The following is a 19,282-nucleotide window of genomic DNA, read 5'->3' as shown; positions in this document are numbered from 1 at the left end:
GTGAATTAAAAAAACCTTGAAGACTTTGTCTTGGCTTTCCTTCAACTTACGCACTGGAGCAGAGGTAAATAGCTTGAATGCCAATACAAAGCATCCCCTGAGGTTTTATTATACCTTGCTTTCCCTTCCTCCCCCCCCCGCCCCGCACTTCTGCTCTCAGAGCAGTGCTTGGATCTCTCTCACATCTTCTCTCACGTTATTTGTAATTCTCATATGAAAGAGGAGGGAAAAAACCTGTGAACTGAGTCTGCCTGTCTCTCACCAAGCACTCAGCCATCACATTAAATTTTTCGCCATTCTTATGCTGCCAGTGAAGCAGCATTCACAATAATCTCACTTTTCTCTAGGTGGGCAATACCCTGGTAAGGATACTTTGACAGCCGGTATAGAGCTTAAAATTGCCACATAACAAAAGATAATGGCACTATGGGCATGAAAAATTACTCAGGACACTTACAGTCATAAGCATATGGCCACAGGGATCTGTTAGTTTGTTAATGGCCTCTGACAGACCATAAAGGCAAAGGCCACATCAGTCCCTGTGAAAAAGTGTAGGCAGGGCTGCTTTGCTAGAAAAAGATGTGCTGAAGTACCACAAAGTCAGGGTGTGCCTCAAAGGGGCGGGCAAGACGAGAGAGGTGGAAATAGGTTTCAGAAGAGCATCCTGGGATGTGTCACCTTCAGCCCAGGTCAGAGCTGTGAGAGGTATCTGAGCCACAGGGCAGAGAACAGCCAGAAGACCCCTTCGTGCTCACCTGACTGATGTCATCCACCCACCGTGCTACTTGGAGACACCAAATCAGAGGCAGGGAGGGCAGCACGCCCACAGCTAAATCATCTGATAGCATGTTTTCTAATCACTAACCCTGTCTCTTCTGCTGCAGTTGCCTGTCCTGTGAAGCGACATGAGTCTCAAGGGATCCCTCAGCAGCAACCCTGGCTCATCAAAGTAAGGATCTCTGTGGTGGGCTTCCTCCATCTCGTGGCTGGCACCACCACTCCTTCCTGCCACCCAGGGGAATGCTCCTAGCGGTTCCACTTGCCCCCCAAATCCCTGGTGTTTGTTTCACCCTTTCTGGGCTCCTCACAAGCTGTGGCCATAGCCAACATTGCTGCCTCACACCTCACATGCCCTGCACACTGTGGCTTGCTAGTGCTGTGTTAGGCACAGAGAGAGGAGAGGGACACCAGGAGCCTCTTCACCTGTGGCTTGGGGGCTACGGCAGCCCGTGGCAGCTTCCTGATGGAGCCAGAGCCACCAGCTCTCTCCCTCCTGCATGCTCCTGATCGCTGGAGAGCAGGGTGTAGATGTATGAGCACCTTGAACCACTACCTACCCCCAGGGGGACATGGCGACAGAGCAGAAAGGAGCCACCAGCCACCCACTATCTCACTGCACTGTGCAGGACAGCCCGACCACAGTGCCTGAAACCCTGAGGTCCTGCTTTGATCCTCCCCTGCCAGGCCTGAGCTGGAGAAAACACTATTATCTCCTGGCTGCACACTCCTATGCACAACCCAGGCGTGGGAGTGGCCCTACAAGGGATGTAACGCATGCTTAGAGACCTGACACCCCAAAAATCAAGCGTTTACACACAATTAAGTCCTTCCACATTTTTATACAGGACACTTTCTACACCTGAGCACCTGCCTTCAAGGAGTACATCTCAAAAGGGTCCATTAATAAAGGATCTTAATCTTGGCACTTACACTGCCTCAGGTTCAGATGGACTCAGGTATAACATGGAGGGGTCTCCATTTACCTGTGCTGCTCCCTGTAACAACCCCCTTATTGCTCACTGGGAGCAGCTGTCCTTAAAACAGTCCCTCCAGAAGCAACGGCCTTCCAGGAGACATTGCACATGAAGGTAACTCTAGTGGGGACAGGCCTAGATGGGCTCCTCCATCTCCTGTTTCCAGCTGCTGGGTTTAGTGACATGTGCCTGCAGCGTGGATAACAGCTAGGGTTGCTGAGGGAGCCGCCGGCACTGTTGGACAAACAAATGCTTTGCCTGGTAATTTGGAGTTGTACCACATTTGACAGACGTGATGAGGAGGGTAGGGCCGGTACCTCTCGGGACAGCTGCAGGGCTGCTGTGCTGATTATTGTGTGAGCTGCAGCGTGAAAGCAGATATTAAAAAGATCTGGGAGCTGATGGTTTATTTGTACCTTCTTTCTTTTACAGTGGCAGCATGGGCAGAGCGGACGGAGCCTCCAAGCTGAGCGCAAAGGACCTGTATGGTAAGTCACAGCCACAAACACATCTAAGGTTTCCAATAGCAAAGGCACCTCTGGAGAGCTGGACGTGGCTGTTGGGGAGTTTTAGGCTGTGACTCAATCAAAGCCACGTGAATCCAGAGCTATGCAACAGGCTGGCCTGACATGGCAGCAAAAATACACCTTACCTCCATGCCACCACCTCCCATGGTGGGCACAGCTGTGATTTTGTGAGAACAGACAAGCTACACAGAACATTGCTTCCCTTCACCCCCACCCATCACCCAGATCCTCTCCAGTTATGTTAGCAAGATAACCTGATAAAGGGCCTAACAAAAGAAAGACTGTCCTCAGCAGATTAATGATTATCCTCTTTTAACTACTCAGTGAACCATGAAAACTCCAGTGCCCTTTGGCTCTTTGGAAGCAGAGGGAATCGGCAGGATGGGTGCTTATGTGGAGCCTGATCTGTAGCTTGTTTATAAACGACCCCAGCTCCAGAGGAGCCAGCGAGTCACTGGGTGAAGAGCAGTAGAGAACATTTAGGTATCAATAACAGTTATTCCTGATCTTAGCAGCTCTCTTAACATATCCTAGATGAAGACTTGGCCTGTGGGCTAGGCAGAACAAGCAGAAAGTTGTGTGAGAAATCACCTCCCTCAGTCACTCCCTGCATAAGAAGGTGGGGGTTTGTCTAGGGGAACACTAGGAGCTTTCCAGGAGTGCAAGCCTGCAAACTCTCCCATTTGAGAGATATGGATTTGCCTGGTTGATGCTTTCATTGGGTGTGAACACGTTGTGTGTGCCCCTTGTTGGAGAGCTTGTATTTGATCAGAAATCTCCCTGTGCAGCTACGAGGTGAGGGTGGCTGTATTTGTACCTGGGAAGTGATTTTGGTTGCTGGACAGTTTTCCCTGGAGGTTTATCAGTGTGGAATGGCCTGAAGCACTGTCCCACAAGTGACCTATCTTGCCTGGGGAGAAGTGGGCACTGATGGGAAGGCTGGGGCTGTACTTAGTGGATGAAGTGTTAAACAAAGTCATTGTTAACTTAGCTCCAAAGAAGTGAAACATGGGAATAAAGGCAGAACAGAAATTTGGTGTTACTGGCCGGGGCAATCTGTGGCCTGGATGCTGCATGATGGACAGGTGCCAAGTGGGGGTTTGAACTGTGTCAGTCACTTGTCTGGAGATGAAAGAACACATGATAAGCCTAGAAAAAAGCAAGAGGATGAGGCGTGGAAATGTTTGGGTGCTGCTCCACTTTGCACACAGGACTGCTAGTTTAGACGAGCTCCTCCTACCTCTAACGGCATCATTTCTTTTGCTGTTCACTGAAAGCTCCTGCAGATCTGATCAGGGGCAGAAAGATTATAGCTGCAAGGTAAACAGAGCGCCATGCAGAGATGTGTAAAAACGAAACCAAGAGCTGACAACTGCATTGGAAACACGGCACATGTTTGGGTTAGCACCCATGGGTGGAGGCAGCCCAGGGCTTCGGATTGTCAGGGTTTCGGGGGGGATCTAACTCCAAGCACAAGGCTGACTCGGTGCCTTGGCATGGCGAGCAGGGACCACCCTGCAATGCCTCCACCGCAGATGCTAGCAAAGGGAAAGGCTGACAAACTGCCTTACCAAGTAAGTAAACCAAGTTACATCTTTTAAATTTTTTTGCATGGACACACCTCAAAAGCAAATTTCACCAGGGATGGGACCTCTCTGACCAAATTCCAGCAAATATTAAATAAGGACGATAAGTCCATGGGCCAAATCATCAAGAGGAATATATCAGCTGCCCATTATTTCAGCTGCTACCTCTAAAGTGCAGTAGGAGGTCTGCAGTAATTTACTGCATAAATCAGTGGCTGTTGGCCAGCTCAGCCCAGCACTGCACGAGTACATCCACAGGGTTTTTGCCTGGCAGAACTTGAAACCTGCCCTGCTAATTCAGCATGCCTTTATCAAAGGGCACTCGGCATGTGTTAAACCAATACTTAAATGTCTGGGTCCCCTTCGCACTCGGATCCTCCTTCCCCTAACATCAATTCCTGCTGTGAGCTGGCACATTTAGGGGTGGAAGGCAGGCAAGAACTAAAATTCCAGAGAGAATTACATTTCATAATGAAACAAATCACATCAAGCCGAACTGGCCTTGATTATGTGTTTACGATGCTGCTAAGGGACATTCGGAGCTTACCAGACCTTTCATATTTCCACTCTTGTCCAGTGTAATCAGGCTGGACCCTCGGCCTGTGCACGCTGCCAGGCCTCCAAAGAAATGACTGCAACAGCTCCCAAATCCAGAGCACACATGTCACATTTAAAGCTCGCTAGGTAACGTACACAGATGCTCCAGTGCATACAGATGCCTACATGTTTTTCCTAGGTGAATGAGGCCTTGGTTTTAGCTTTCTTAAGATGTTTTTTCTACAACAGAGTGCCTCTCACCACAAAGCAGGCGTGGGAGAGGAGGGCATGTACTGAATCATTAGCTCGGGTACTTGGGCTCTAAATGCTAACCCAGGCTGAGCTTTCATTATTGGCCTAACATGACAAGAGTGCCAACTGCAGGGACACAACTGCTATCTGAGGGCCAAGGTGTCCCCAGTATCAACAGGGACTTACTGGCAGTATTAAAGCCACCTCAGGTGAGACCCTGGAGACTGATATTTAAAAGCATCGTGGTGAGGGGGAAGCAGACCAGCAGCTCCAGGCTGTGCACAGAAAGCCAACTGGATGACAGAGGTGGGGGATCTGCTCTAGGGAGTTCAAGGACATAGTGTGAAACTCACAGGGCCACGTGGGCCCACACAGGACGCAGCTTCGTGGCTGGTGATGGGCGGGGAAGGTGGCTGTTCTGGTGTCACCCTTAGCCTGCTGTAATTGTGCTGATCATGAAGTACACAGCACACCACCATGTCTTCTTCACTGTGGTGAGAACTGAGGGATGCAGAGAGACTACCAAAGTCATCAGGGAATTCTGCAAAGAAAGTGGCTTAAAGCCCTTAGATATCTTCCCCCGGCTCTACCCCTACCAGAGCTGATCAGAGTTGGATACGCTTTCTAGGTGATCAGCTATCCTCGGTGGAGTTTCCTGATTGTTGTGGGAGCAGGATACCCATCCTTTCCTTCCCCCTTAGCAAAAGGGCATCACATTTGCTGTGAGCTCCACATTCTGGAAGAGTCTGTGGCTGCCTGCACAGTGTGAGCTCTGGCTCTGCTGGCAGCAGGGGGAATGGGTGGCATCTATCAAGTTGCCACCTTACTCAATGCACAGGAACCAGATGAATAAATGTTAATGCATACCATAAATAAATTAAACTGCTTCTCCGCTTACTGGCATCTAGATGAAAGGCCGTGGGGGGGAAAACAGTGTGGCTCTGGCAGAAGCCAAGGGAAGGGCTGGAAGGAAGTGTTTCTGCATAGTGCTTTCCACAGCAGGCTTCTGCCACCCGCTTCTGTGGTGACACCCAGGTGGACTTAGGCAGGCGTTCATCTAAGCTGCTTTCATGGTTGGTCAGACAGCGCTCTCGTGACAGATTAGGCAGTGTAACCATGAGAAGCTGCATAGAGTCGAGGGCAGTTTAATGATTATAGGGGATTTCTCATGGGGCTGTAAGGAGGAAATGGCTCTGTGGCAGCATTCAAAGCAGCCCATTTTTGTTTGGCTACCGTGTCTGTCCCTGCAGTGCTCAGCCGCTTTCCAGCATCCCTGGCCAACTCCTTGGGTGTCTTTGCCTCTCACTTCAAGTGCTGGGGCACAGAAGTGCCCAGCAGATCCAAAACCAGGCTGGCACCCCAGCAGGGCCGCAGAGCAGAGGGGTGCGACATGGAGGTGCACCGCAGAGGTGCAAGACACCAGGAGGGCAGCACTTGTCTCCCATCCAAACCTCTGAGACCCAGACAGTTGGCTCTGACCTGCCCACCCCATCCTCGATACATTAATTTCTGGGAAAAAACAAAACTTGTACAGAGCTGGAAAAGGGATTTTGGAGCAAGAGAAACTGCCTGTAGCATGAGTTAGGCTGAAGAGACATGGCACTGAACAGCGGCAGCCTGCAAGGCGCGATCATTTGACACTGCACACCCCCAGTAACCCAAGACAGGCTTCGGTGCTGTAACAGGACACGAAGCACTGAACACAAAGAGAAGAGAAAAGCCATTCCCACCCGCCTGGCATGGCCCTGGACAGGTATCATCTGCCTGGGGAGCTGAGGGAGAGGAGACTCCACCGGTGCTGGCTGCACCCAGGAGTCACCAGTGGCCGCTTGGCAGAGGACGCTGGGCCTGGCTAAGCAGGATACCCTGATGGTGAAGGAGTAAATTGTGTTTAACAGTCACAAAACAGCTCCTGGGGCTCTCCACATACCTCCCATGTCTCCTCACACGGGGAGATCTCTGAGATAAAACTCACCCTTGGCCCCCAGACTGTCACTCCTTGCCACTAGCTCTCCCACACCCTGGGCGAGCACAGCGTGAAGCAGGGCCCTGGGGTCACTGCTGTGAGATACCCGTCACAGACAAGAGTTGTGCCAACTCACAAACAGCCCCAAGAGCAGAAAGACAGAAACATTGACTCAAGACAGTCTCGCTTTCCCTAAAGCTGCATTGTAAATGTGCGTTTGCTATTGATGGCTCTGCATGATGACCAACAAAAGGGTCATTATTTACTATTAGTTACTGCCTGCCCAAACCATGAGCTTGACAATTATTTCAGCTGGAGGCCATGTAGCAGTCACAGAGTTATCAATGGGAGCGCTGAACTGCTGTTGCTTCCCCACAGCCCTCTAGAAGAGAGTTTGTGCACGGATTTAACACACACTGGTCTGCAAGATACAATCCTGACAGGAGTGGTTGCTAGAAACTGAGCTTGCTCAGCTATGCAGTTGGGTCAAGAGGACCATGCACATGCCTAAACCCAAGGGGATCTGGGCCGCATCTGAAGGGTACCACTCACCATCACGCCCCTCAGATGCAAATATACCCTCTGTGTCTTTTAGCAAAAGCTAAAAATGGAAAGCACTGGTGTTCATTGAGACAATTTCTGAGGTTTGATAGCTCAGCAGAAAGGCCAGGTGTTTGGGTTTAGGCACATCTGACTCAGCCCGTGCCCTGAAGCAGACCAGTGATGCCATCAGTAGAGCAGTGAGGCTGCAATTCGGGATAAAGCACCTTCACACCCAACAGACTGAACAGCCATTTCCTATAAAGCTATCATCCCACAGGTGAGAACATCTGAGACCCAGAAAAGATCAAGACTTCTTGCCGTAGAGAGGAGGAACCACTTCCCTCAGACTGCCACGCAGATTCCTGTTTGGGAAATGACAGGGGGACTGAGGGAACTGGTGCTGACCGCAGCAGTACCGACCTAACAGGGATTTCCCAGGTCCAGCGTTCCCTGTACCTGTGGTCCTCCCAAAGGACCTTCTCTGCTTGCCCAAGACCTCCCCAGAGGTACAGGGCAGATGGAGACACAGCTGTGTCTGTCTCCAACCAGCTGCACGACCACGGCCAACACATTGCACCCTCGGGCATTGCTTTCCCCCACTCCTGCCCTTTGCCACAACAGACTGAAAGTGGCTCAGAGGAGGGAGCGTCCCTGGATGCGTTTGCCCAGTGCAACCCAAAGCGCTCCTGCAGCCGGTGGGGTGAAAGGCAGAGCAGTTTTCCCACATGCTGTTGCTGTTTGCTTCCCCAGGCCACCACAAGAAAGCCCTGGGCAGTGCTGATCACAGCTCCGAGTCAGAGCAGTGCCGAGACATTAATTCCTCCTCTCCACTGCCAGCCTTGAATAACTCCCTTGTCCTCCCCCACTGCTGCCTCAACGTCATTTCAGCTTCTTTCTTCCCGTCCCCTTTCCCACCTGAGATTCCAGCTTCGGATTACCCCAGCTCCCCTCTGACACTGCCTTGTGGGCGACCCTTTTATTCAAAGCCTTGGACATTTAATACTCCAACTGGAAACAGGGCTGGAAGAAAAATAGGAAGCCAGCATTCCTGTCGGTTCTTGCAGATCAAAAACCAGTGGTGGGTAAGACAGGGAACATGTAGGCTTAGCTCAGCCCTGACTTTTTTTGGTCCTCAAGTAAAGCAAATTCATCACTTTGTTTAATTAAATCAAGGTTCCTCCAATCTTACTAAATGTATTCTGACTTTCAAAAAATGTCATTACCAAGTTCAGAAAACAACATATTGGACTGTTTGTTGAAAAATAATTTGGCATATTTCTTCCAGCTCTGGTTGTAAAGGAAAAAAGGAACACCTCTACCCACGAGCTTTCCCTGCAGCTTCTTAATACTGTGATTATTTTCCGCTGAGCGGCCCCTGGGTGCCTGCCCAGCAGACAGTACGCTACTGTACACACCGCCTTGCCTTCCCTGGCATGCTGGACAGAAACACGCAGTGTTTCTTGATGTACTCAGTCCTTGCACAACCCGGGAGGTGGGTCAGGTTTTTATTTGCTCTTCTAGAGTGGGTTGTGTCTTCAGCTAATAAAAGAGGAATGTGAGCACTTGGGTCTGAGCTAGTGGCAAATATTAAGCGTGCTGAGGAGGAATTCAGCCTTGTGACACCTACAAGCAGCTGCTGACACGCTATCAGTAAAGTGGCTCCCTGCTGCCACAGACCATTCATACCTTTGGCTGCCCCCAACTTCAATGAGAGCCTTCTCATTCACTTCAGGAGCTTACAGATCATGTACTAATGTGCCAGCCATGAGTGATAGCTGCCCCATGCAAAGATTCCCGGCGTCACAGCCACTGGTACAGACAAGCTCTGGCAGTTCAGAAAGTACCGTGGTGCTATCAGGAAAACCAGGGAGCTTTATGGTTCATAAGCTGCAAAAATGCTTCCAAAATGGAGCTCTCCCTGTGCCGGCCGGCGAGCCATAGGGACCACCGAGCAATGAAGACTCCACAACAGCAGAAGCAAGGTACAGGCTTGCAGATGCCTCCCTGTTAGGAGCTCAGGCACAGCAGGTCAGTGCCTGAAACCAGATCCTCGACTAACTCTGCAGAACCTGGAGCATCCTCCCACTCGGCGAGGAAGCAGGAACCTGTCAGATCGGCAGAGCTGCGCTACCGCAGATGCACAGTCAGACTGCCAGATCAGATCTGGCCCCGTGCTCAGATCCTGGGAATGGATGCTATTTCATAAGGCTGCTTTATAATGCAGGCCTGGCAAATTTGCATCATTTCCATTAGCATACTGAGGCATTTGCTGCTGTTTCTCCTCTGGAGGGCTGTGTCCTGACCTGTTGGTTTGGCACAAAGACTAGGTCATGCTGCACTGGCAGGTTACTATAAACAGCATGTGCATTGCTAGATAATGTATAGATAATATAAAGAATTGGCAAGCTCCAGAATGCAACAGCCAGGACTTTCCTTAGGTTGTTCTAATAGATGTGGAGGCTAGGGAGGTCTCTAGCGTGATGCAGGGAAGCAAGGAGACGTCCTTGGTCTGGTACTGCCAAATGAAAACAAACCTAATCTGATAAATCTGTTGCTCCTTACAAACTGCTTCACATATGACTTGTCCATCCCCCACATTTTCTGCTGTGCCTTCTGCCCAGCAACGGCTGAAAACAAATACAGGGAGAGACGGGGAGAATCAGGGAGGATCCTGTGTGATAAAACTTGCTAATTAATCAGAGAAGGATGTGCATGGAGGGGAGGCTGGGGCCTTCGCAGCTTGGTGTAACTGGCTGCATTCATTACAGAGGCACCCACTTACACCACAACTGACTTTGGCCCCAGCATACAGCAAAAGCACACACAAGTTTTTGTTTAGAGCAGTAGCGAGAATGTAAATGGATGGAAAGAGATGGTATCTCAGGACTGAGCTTTGGGATCCTGCCTGCACCAGCCCGTAACCCCTGTGCAGCTCAGCGTAGCACCACAGGTGCTCCCCCTGCCAGCAGCAGGAAAAGGCTCAAATTCCCCTGAAACACTAGGAACACACAGTATCACGACAGTCCTGAGGCCATTCTGCCCTCTTACAGACACATAAAAAAATCTAAAAAAGAGCAGAAAAACACACTATAACCGACTAACAATCTGAGGAAAGCAGAGCATGGTGGGAGCACACCCCATATGCAGAGGCACAAGGGTCTTCTGCATGGAGATGTATGGTCATACAGCTGCACCCCAGCACAGCTGGCAGCCAGAGGTTCTTCTGGCATACCCCTCAGCTAACATCTTTTTGCCATCTGCTTCAGGGTCAGATAAAAGCTGAACCCCAGAGAAGCCTGTTTCCCTCCTCCCTAGGCCGATGTTCTCCCCTGTGAACACTCACAGACCATTTTGGAAGCTGGCAGCAGAGGCAGGGCCCAAGCCCAGGCCCCCCACTGGGTGTCTTACTCCTACAGGCACCCTTTTCCCCACCTTGGTACCACAGGTATATTGTACTGCAGATGCTCTACCCTGCTGGCTTGGCAGAGGCCATGCACAGAGACAAGCCCGCTTCTGCCATTCCTTGCTCTGCTCTACATCCCTAGAGACTTTAACCAAGTTATTTCAGCTCTAAGCCGATCCCAGCGGGCAGAGTATATCCCGCTAGCCAATCTCTTGTGCACACAATCCACCGGGCTGAAGGGAGTGTTCACAACCATGTCCTAACTCCCTGCAAAAAAGGGCGTTGCATGGAAATGGGGAGGGAACTTGGCATGAAAGATGTGGTTTGGCTTCCCAGACCAAGCCGATAACCCCATCCCTCCAGGATGTGTATCGATCCTGCTTTTTTTTTTTTTCCCCCCTCATTTGTTACTCTCTTTCATCCCTTCCACTCCTTAACATAAAGCCAAACAGGACACTCTCCCTTCCAGCCAAGATTTTAGCCTCATCACTGGGATTTCAGCCCAGCACCCAGTTTTGAGCCCTTGGGTAAAATCCACCTTGCTACCTCTGCAGTGGTCTGAGCTTTTTCCATTTCCTCATGTGGTCACTGGTGCCAGGGAGAAACATCATTCCCACAGCACTGTTTATCCGTAAGATATTGGCGATAGATAACATTCTTCCGAGAATGACTTTGTAGTCTTCTCCACACCTCTGGGTATGAGGTAAGAGTAAAGCTAGCCGGTTAGGAAAGGACTGAACAACTGAACTGAATTCAGTTAAAGAACCATTTATAGGGTTTTCTTCCCTGAAAGAATTGTCTTAGGGCTCACTGGGCTGAATTCTTAGAGGCAGGAGATGAGACAATTTACCAGAGTGCATGCAAGTCCCATGTGGCATCCATGCTCAGGTCATTCAAAACTTTCTGGATTACCCATGCCATTCATACACGTGTTTGGGCTCAGCAACAGCACGACCGTGAATTACCCATCCTTGCTCTTTAGGCCACAGCAGTGGAGCGCGCCAGCCACCTTCCTCCAGACAAGACAGGGTTCCCATGCTATGAGAGTTTTTTTGTTGCCAGATACCAAAAGCAAGGGACAAAGCTGTATTGTTTTTCCTTCTCTTTGGCTCTCTTGGCAGACAGAAGGGACTAAGTACAGTGGTGGTCACTGGGCTCATGCTCGCTTTTATCACCTTCAGATGTTTGCTGTACTAGTGCCACGGCCCTGGAGCTCTCCTTGCCCTTTGAAGTCCATCCCATGTTATATCCAAAGAGTCCTCCACCACTACAACATCTAAAGGGCACAGCAGAAGATAATTCATATAAACAGAGGTGCATATTGGTGACTAATCTCTCGCAGCAGCTGCCATCTGATTTTGGGAAAATCATCACTATATTCCTGTAATGCTTACTTATTGCATGGGGATTATGCAAATTCTCCACCTCCTGGGGACAGGGTATGGGTTGGATAACATGTTATGCTGCTTGGGTCTTCTCCACTGCAAGAAATGCAAAGTGTCCTAGTAGAAGAGGTATCAGATAAACTGGGAGGAAATTAGCTACTACTGTTAAAATGAGTGTTCATTCATACAAAATTAAGCAGACAGAGGACAGGGATCTGCAGAAGGCCAGTGTGGGAAGCCACCCTGGACACACAACCTATCTTCCAAAGTCTTTTCTGGCCAAGGGAGTTCACCTGTCCAATGTAAAGGATGCCCCTTGATCCGCAGAACCAGACAGACACAGATCTCCCTGCAGGCATTGTTCTGCCCACCACAACCAGAGACAGATTTAAGCTAGGGCAAACAATGATGCATCCACAGAAAAGTCTGCAATGTTTCACCACACTGCTTTGAAGTAAACAAACAAAAAAACCCCTCTTTTCTTTTTTTTAAAGCACCCACTCTTCTTGGATAGACGTGACCTAAGACTGACTATTTTGTGTTTTGCAGCCTGCATCTTTACTTTTTCCTGTGTTTAAATCAAAACTAAATGCTAGGAAAGCGGGAGATTTCAGTGTTCTGGCACCCTGCTGTCCCCGGAAGGCATGGCTATTTTCAGGCCATGTGGTTATATTTGCAGATTCCAGGAGGAAATATAAAAATAAAAGTTTCCATGGGTGTGGTGACCAGGTAGAAGCCAATGAGACAGAAAGGGTTTCAGGAGAAAGAACAAGCAGACATATTAAAGAAAGGGACAGGAAAGAGAATATGCAGGAACACCCCCTTCCTCACTCTGGGCTGCTTCTGGGATGTCACTTGAATGGCATCCTGAGACAAAATAGAGGCACTTCGTTCTAGTTCTGAGACTTTTAAAGGTAATGCAGAAATGCCCCCATGGAGAATCAATGGTGGGGAAACAACATCTGCATCTTCCCCATGCCCGGGGCTTGCTTCTGTCACTGGGAAAGGATGCAAATGGCTAACCAGAGGCTCACTTTGGCACCTCTGAATGAGCTCATCCCCAAGTGCAGCTGATGGGAAGCGGGGCTATGCAGAGCTCCGAGATTTCAACAGGTCCCCAAGATTTGCAAAGGCTTGTCCAAACGTTTTCTCAGAGGTGCATGCTGAGATCTCCCCTGACCATGACACGTGCAGCTTCTTTGAACTTGGAGGATAGGACAAAGGCATCAGAAGGGACCCCAGAAAGTCTGTGGGCAACTAGCCACAGCCCTGACCATTGCTACAGCTCCATGAGCTGTTCTCCTACCAGAAAGCCAGCCTACAGTCTGGTAGGCTGTTCTGCCAGAAACGCAGTCCTGCGCTAGCCTCCCTCTGGAAACCCCGTCCTCCTGGTACACCTTGCCTTCCTCAGGGCCTAACAGCTTTTGACACGTCTCTACATCATTCTTTTCAGGGCTGGAGACATTTGCCTGTCCTAATGTAAAACTCCTTTGTTTCCAGACTGACCATCTCAGCCTTTCCCACTCCCTTTTAAAAGGAGTGGACGGGATGTCTTAAAATCCAAATTTATCTCCATCCCACACAGACGCAGTGTTCTCATTTCCATTAGTGTCATCTATTTACATGAGAAATGCTTGGTGAGGAAATTGAGGTTACAGAGAGGAAAAAAAGTTACTCACATTAGACACGAATCCCTGCGGTGTGTGTTGCCGTGTGCCCTGTTCCAGACCTTGGCCCACATTTGAAGTAGGGCAGACTGCAATTAAAACACACAGCAAACAGAAAATGCCATTGACTCTTCAATGCCAGCCTAAGGTGGGAAGTGGCCATGCTGAAATATTAACTAATTTACTCAAGCTCACTCTGGAAGCTAATAGCTGAGCCAGAGTGCTGTGCTGGGGTCTTTCCCCCTCAAACTGTCCTTGCTCCGCCTCTGACTTACTGCTGGTGGTGTAAAAGGCACCAGCTCGGAAACCTGCATTCTTCGTTAACACCTCTGCCAGTGTGCCCACCAATAAATCATTTCTACTTGAGAAGAGCAGCCACTTCAGGGCTACCAAGAATTAGCTGCAGAGGCAAAGCACACTGCTGTGTTTTAAGTCACAGGCACAGAGATACAAGGTGCAAAGTACTGGGGTGTCCTGCCAAGCTGATGGCACACCTCAGGCTTAAAGAGTGTTAGAAGAATGTTAAAAAGCATTAGAAAGCAGCTTGAATCAGCTTCTCTCAACCCTTGCCAGGCTCCAAATGAAAGCAGCAACATCTCTTCTCACATTCATTGTCTCTGGGCTATCTTTGTATGTTCAGCACACTCCTACAGCTCCAGGCAGGTTTGCTACCAGTGCTCAGCCCTGTGCCTTCAGAGAAGTACCAAGAGGAGCTCAATTTAAAAGCTCTTCTCTGCTGGCCAAGGAGAAAGGTGAAAAGCCCAAACTAAATCCCAAGAAAAGCAGCCCTTCAGGCCAGTGCTTGTTCTGGAGAGACACCTGCTGGCAATGCCTATGGAGCCCGTGCTGAGCTCGGCGACACGCTTATCCTCCTTCCACGGAAGCCAAGTAGAAATAAAAGCATAATGGAGATGCAAGGGGGGATCTGGGGAAGAGGTTCACGCTAAAGAGGCAGAACCCAAAGCAAAAGCATGCCGCAAACTTGCGCGTGACTCAAGCCCTGATCCCAACTCCACAGGCCCTTGTTCCTGACCAGCATTTTGCAGCCCCAGACTCGGGCAGGTTACGGGAGTGAGAGCACCTGACAGACACGTAGCAAGAAAACTGCAAAAAACCTGCAGTCTAACATACATGAGAGGTTTGAGCTTGTTCAACCATAACAAGTTTTTAACTGCCTTCCCCACCCGCTCTCTGATTTTAGGACAGCCAAAGAAACCCCAAATTCCCACTAGGTGTGAACTAAATCAGAGTAAGGTGAAACAGGAGCATTCACAGAGGCTGGATGGGTTGGCTCAAAATCCTATCCCGTTCTAGGCAGGAAAAATCGAGGCATGAAGCTGCACGTTACATGCAATGGCACGCACACTCGTGAGAAAGGACATTTGCAGAAATCCTGGCAATCAGCGCTGAGGAAGCACGTGCCTATAAGGTATTTTAATTCCTGTCAACTCTCTGCGAAAGCAGCAGATTCAGGCCAGCTTCCTCCTTTGCACAGGATCTACTGGCAGGAGGTTTAAATAACCTCCTATTCGGGTAAGAAGTGAATACAATGAGGGCCCCAAGACTAAGCTAAAGCTCCAAATCGGTGCTTTGAGGTCTGTTTTCTGCTCTTGTCACAGCAGGTTCACTGCATTGTCTCCTTGCTAGCACTCTCCTGGATGCAAGGTTTAAAGTAGAACACATGTCAGAGTTGGCAAATTACCCCCCAGTCAATACTCAGGCTGTAATTCAGTGTCACATCTTCTCCATCACCGTCACCAGCTTCAGGAACTGCCATGCTTTCCAAACTTGGCCCTCATTTCTCTGTCCCATTGCTGCAGTCCACTGACCCCTCTGCTTGTCACCAACTGTTTATGGGACAAGTTTACTCAAGCGAGCTCAGGGAAAGGGATGGACAAGATGCATGGCCTTGAACTAGTGTGGAACAGCAACAGGAGCACCAAGCAGCTGCTGGAGAAGATATTGCCCATTTGCAGGAGTCTCAGTGGTTCCTGCTAGCTATGGACAAGATGTAAAGGACAGGCTTGGTAGATCTTGTAGAAAACAACTCCATAGTTTGGGAGCAACCAGGGGACTGCACTTTCTTGGGGTGAACTGCTCAGAGACCATTTTTCCTGGGATATAGTCAGAAGACAAGGAAAAGGCTGTCAGAGGAGCACTGCTTCAGCCACTACTTGTGTTGACGATGACAGCTTTCCCTTCTGTGGGTGCCCTGTTGTGCCCCACTTGCTGGACCTCTTTCCATGCAGAGACCCAAGGCAGGAGACCCACGGAGCTGGCAGGTGTGTGCACCAGGCAGCCTTCCCTCTCCTTCTGCACACACCCTGGGTCCTCTCCCTGACCAGCAGCCTGGGAGTCTCCTCACTGTCACTCCCACAGCAACCCCGATAAGATACACTGGTAAAGAGTCTGTTAAGGAGTTTGTTAACAAATGTGCAAACACCACAAAAGCAGACCAGGTGCTGTTCCCTTCCTCTCCCCCTTTGTCTCTGCTCCTATCACCCATACTCATCGCACTTCCTTCTTTCATGGCAATGCACACCCATCAGGTAGGAGCCTGTTCCTGTCCCTGCTGAAGGTGGCCAGGGTGCTCTTCTCTAAGTGAGCCCACATTACTCACTTCTCGGGACTTGGGCTTGGCAGCTTCTCTCTCTGCAAAGCAACTTGTGCCTCTCAACCAGGAGCAGGAAGGCAATGCTGGGGAGACCATACCTGGCCAGATTGGGCACTAAGAGGCCACTTCACAGGGGGAAAGAAATGGGAGAGTAACTTCAATAGTACAATAGTAGCAGCAGCAGATAAGAAATAGTCACTTCTCTGTTTTACACAAGGGACTGAGGAAATAAGAGGCAAGACACTAGCAGTGGTAAAGGGAGAACTACCACGTGGCCCCTTCAATCCCTTAAGCTGTGCTCATTTACCCAGAAAGGAAAGGATTTGCACAGAAGCAAACGAGGAGAGAACTCGGTGCGTAGGCAGGTATTTGTCCTGCTGAACAAACTAAAAGGATGCAAAACACTTGCGGTTTCAGAGGACAGCAAAAGGAAAAGTCAAACAAACCATGGTGTCCCTAGGGAGGAGCTACATGACCAGCACCTGCATTAGGCTGCTACTACTCCAGCTCCTTACCACCTCCAGCCTCTCCCAGTTACTGCCCTGCCCTTGCTCTGCTTTATATTCACTTCATTTCGCTGTCTGCACTTTGAACCAGACTTATCTTCAGTTTTCCACCTTTTTTATTAAAAAGAAAGAGTCATGGTCTTCTGATTACAAGGAGAGCTTCAATTTTTAGCCATCTAAAATACTACCAGTGTTTCTTGTAAGTCTTTGGGGAGTGTTGTCAATTAAAGTGTTACATGCAACTAATGATATAAAATAAGGAACTATTTTGGAAAATTTTACCTAGGTCTTGCACCACTTCACCAAAAGGTCCCTTTTTTTTTTTTAAATAAATTTGGAAACTAACTGAATGAGTTCCTACAAGAATGTTCATTTTCTAGGTGCTAGTCTCTTTAATGTGAAATTTGTTAAATGAGGCCACATGTTCCATGCTCAAAGAAAAGGGGGAAAAAAGAGAGAAGCCAACATCCCCGAGCAGGCATTAAAGAGAGCTTTGAAGTAAACCACAAATAAACTAAGATTAATATATACTTCTTTAAAACACAAGGAGCCCTAACCTTTGCTGTGTTATGAAATCCCCTTGGTTGTAACTTGCTACAGAGGACAGGATATTCTAACACAGGCTTTAAGAAGGGTGAAAACATATAAAACTGCCGTTGCATTTTCTAAGCAAACCAGAGATCAGAGGATGTCCTCTGCTGGTGAGGAAGATTCTTTCAGTTTGGATGCTCCCAGATCACTTGGCCTGGATAGTTATTCCTCTGCTATTCAAACACAGTATTTATAAGGAATCCTTGGACAAGTACCAAAACAGTAAGAGCAGGCAGGGCAAATTCTTATAGGATTATATTCAAAAGCCTCCTGAAATTCCAAGCAGTTTTTTCCCAATTGCTCTTTAGTGCCACTTTCCAGTAAGAAACGCAGGAAGTAATGAAGATTTGTTGCCTCAAAAATACTGTACAAGAAACTCAGGTTCTGACTGGCTGGCCTTCATCCCTACAGCCCTTCCTGCTGTAGCTACAGCCCTCTAGTTTTCTAAGAAATTTTTAGGAATCTTTCTTGCATTTAGAAAATGCAAGAAAGCTGACTAAAAACATCATGGTAGTGCAGAGGGTTTCTTTTGGAGGACAATTAAAAGGGTTGTTATGTCCAAACTGGTGGGTTGTGGTTGGATTTTGTTATTCTTGCCACATGAATGTCATAGCCTTCTGCCAGCCTTCTCAACCCACTCCTCACCTCCCAAGCCCTCTTCCGAGAGCTTCCCTAATCACTCGTTATCTGGGGCTTTCCTTTAAGCGAGGTTTAATTTCCTCCACAAATGGTGCTGATGTCCAGGAATCAAACTATCAGCAGCATTGTGTACCCTACACACCCAATTTGCCAACCCTTGTGACAAAAGTTAATATCGTTAATATGTCTTATTATTCCCAATACACCAATTGAAGCTGAAAGCTCAGAGATTATGAGAAAGACTGTAGCACCCCATCATGAGCGCTATAATTCTCAAACCCTGATATACTGATAAACAGCCACTATAATGAAAGCTTGTTTTCTTCTTTTTTGTGCAGAACAAAGGAAAAAATACTCCAACTCAAACATCATTATGCATGAGACTTCACAGTACCACGTACAGGTGAGTATGCAACAAAACGTTAAGGGGCTGAAAGGCCAACGTCAGTGATAGATGCTGGTAATGCAATGTGTTTCATTTGTCCTGTCCTGAAAGAGTAGTTGGGAACCTTCTTAAAATAAGCAAGTGTTGCTTTTCACACCCTGGGAGAGGCAAACAGCAAAGCTGCTTGAAACCTTGTATTTCTTTACCACAGTTTCTGGCTCGCCAATGCCTGTAGATAAACTTGCCTCTTGAGCTTCCCCCTGAGCTGGGTGCACTCACTATATCCAGCTCCTGGACTGCAGAACACACTTTCAGACTTAGCCATCTGCTGTAATTCCCCTCTTCGAGCTGCAGGTCCCCATGGTCCTGCCAGCCAGGACCCAAGGGCTGAGACCACACAGGTCCTCTCCATCACATATAACACGCTACTGAAGTTGGGGTCAACTGGGCTTCTCATCTGATTCCTTCAAGCACAGAAGGGTAGGGAAGTAAAGAGCATACATAGGTGGAGCACAGGAATTTCTTCACCACAGACACTTGGAGGAGATAAACTAAAGGACTATGAGAGCAGCACAAGTCCTGAGACAATTCCTCTGCCAAGACTGACCCCACTTCTTCCTAAGAGTCAGAGGTTTCACACTGAACTGGATCCCTCTCCTTTCTCTCCTCTCACATATTGCCTGCTCTGTCTAAAAGCAATACCAGCTCTACAGCCATCTTTTATTTCTCCATGGCTCCTCTCAAACTGCTTGCTTTGGAGAGCAGAAGTTGTCCCGTTATCATAATAGAATCACAGAATAGTTTGGGTTGGAAGGGACCTTTAAAGGCCATCTAGTCCAACCCCCCTGCCATAAGCAGGGATATCTTCACCTAGAGCATGCTGCTCAGAGCCCCGTCCAACCTGACCTGGAATGTTTCCAGGGATGG

General features: G+C 48.8%; 1 protein-coding gene across 1 annotated transcript in view; it reads left to right on the top strand.

Annotated features, from left to right (window-relative positions):
- Positions 1 to 905: 905 nt before the first annotated feature.
- The window catches only part of EPS8L2 (EPS8 signaling adaptor L2), a gene marked incomplete at both ends in the record, with an annotated part of 44,134 nt that continues 25,757 nt past the window's right edge, over positions 906 to 19,282 (top strand). The window contains 3 exons of the mRNA XM_082000416.1: positions 906 to 949; positions 2,187 to 2,242; positions 18,309 to 18,373. Of these exons, the coding sequence (XP_081856542.1) occupies positions 906 to 949; positions 2,187 to 2,242; positions 18,309 to 18,373 (165 nt within the window). The remainder of the gene's footprint in view (positions 950 to 2,186; positions 2,243 to 18,308; positions 18,374 to 19,282) is intronic.

This window comes from Phaethon aethereus (genome assembly GCF_964289735.1).
Source record: "Phaethon aethereus genome assembly, chromosome: 5".
Taxonomy (NCBI): domain Eukaryota; kingdom Metazoa; phylum Chordata; class Aves; order Phaethontiformes; family Phaethontidae; genus Phaethon; species Phaethon aethereus.
This window is presented reverse-complemented; position numbering and strand designations above follow the sequence as displayed.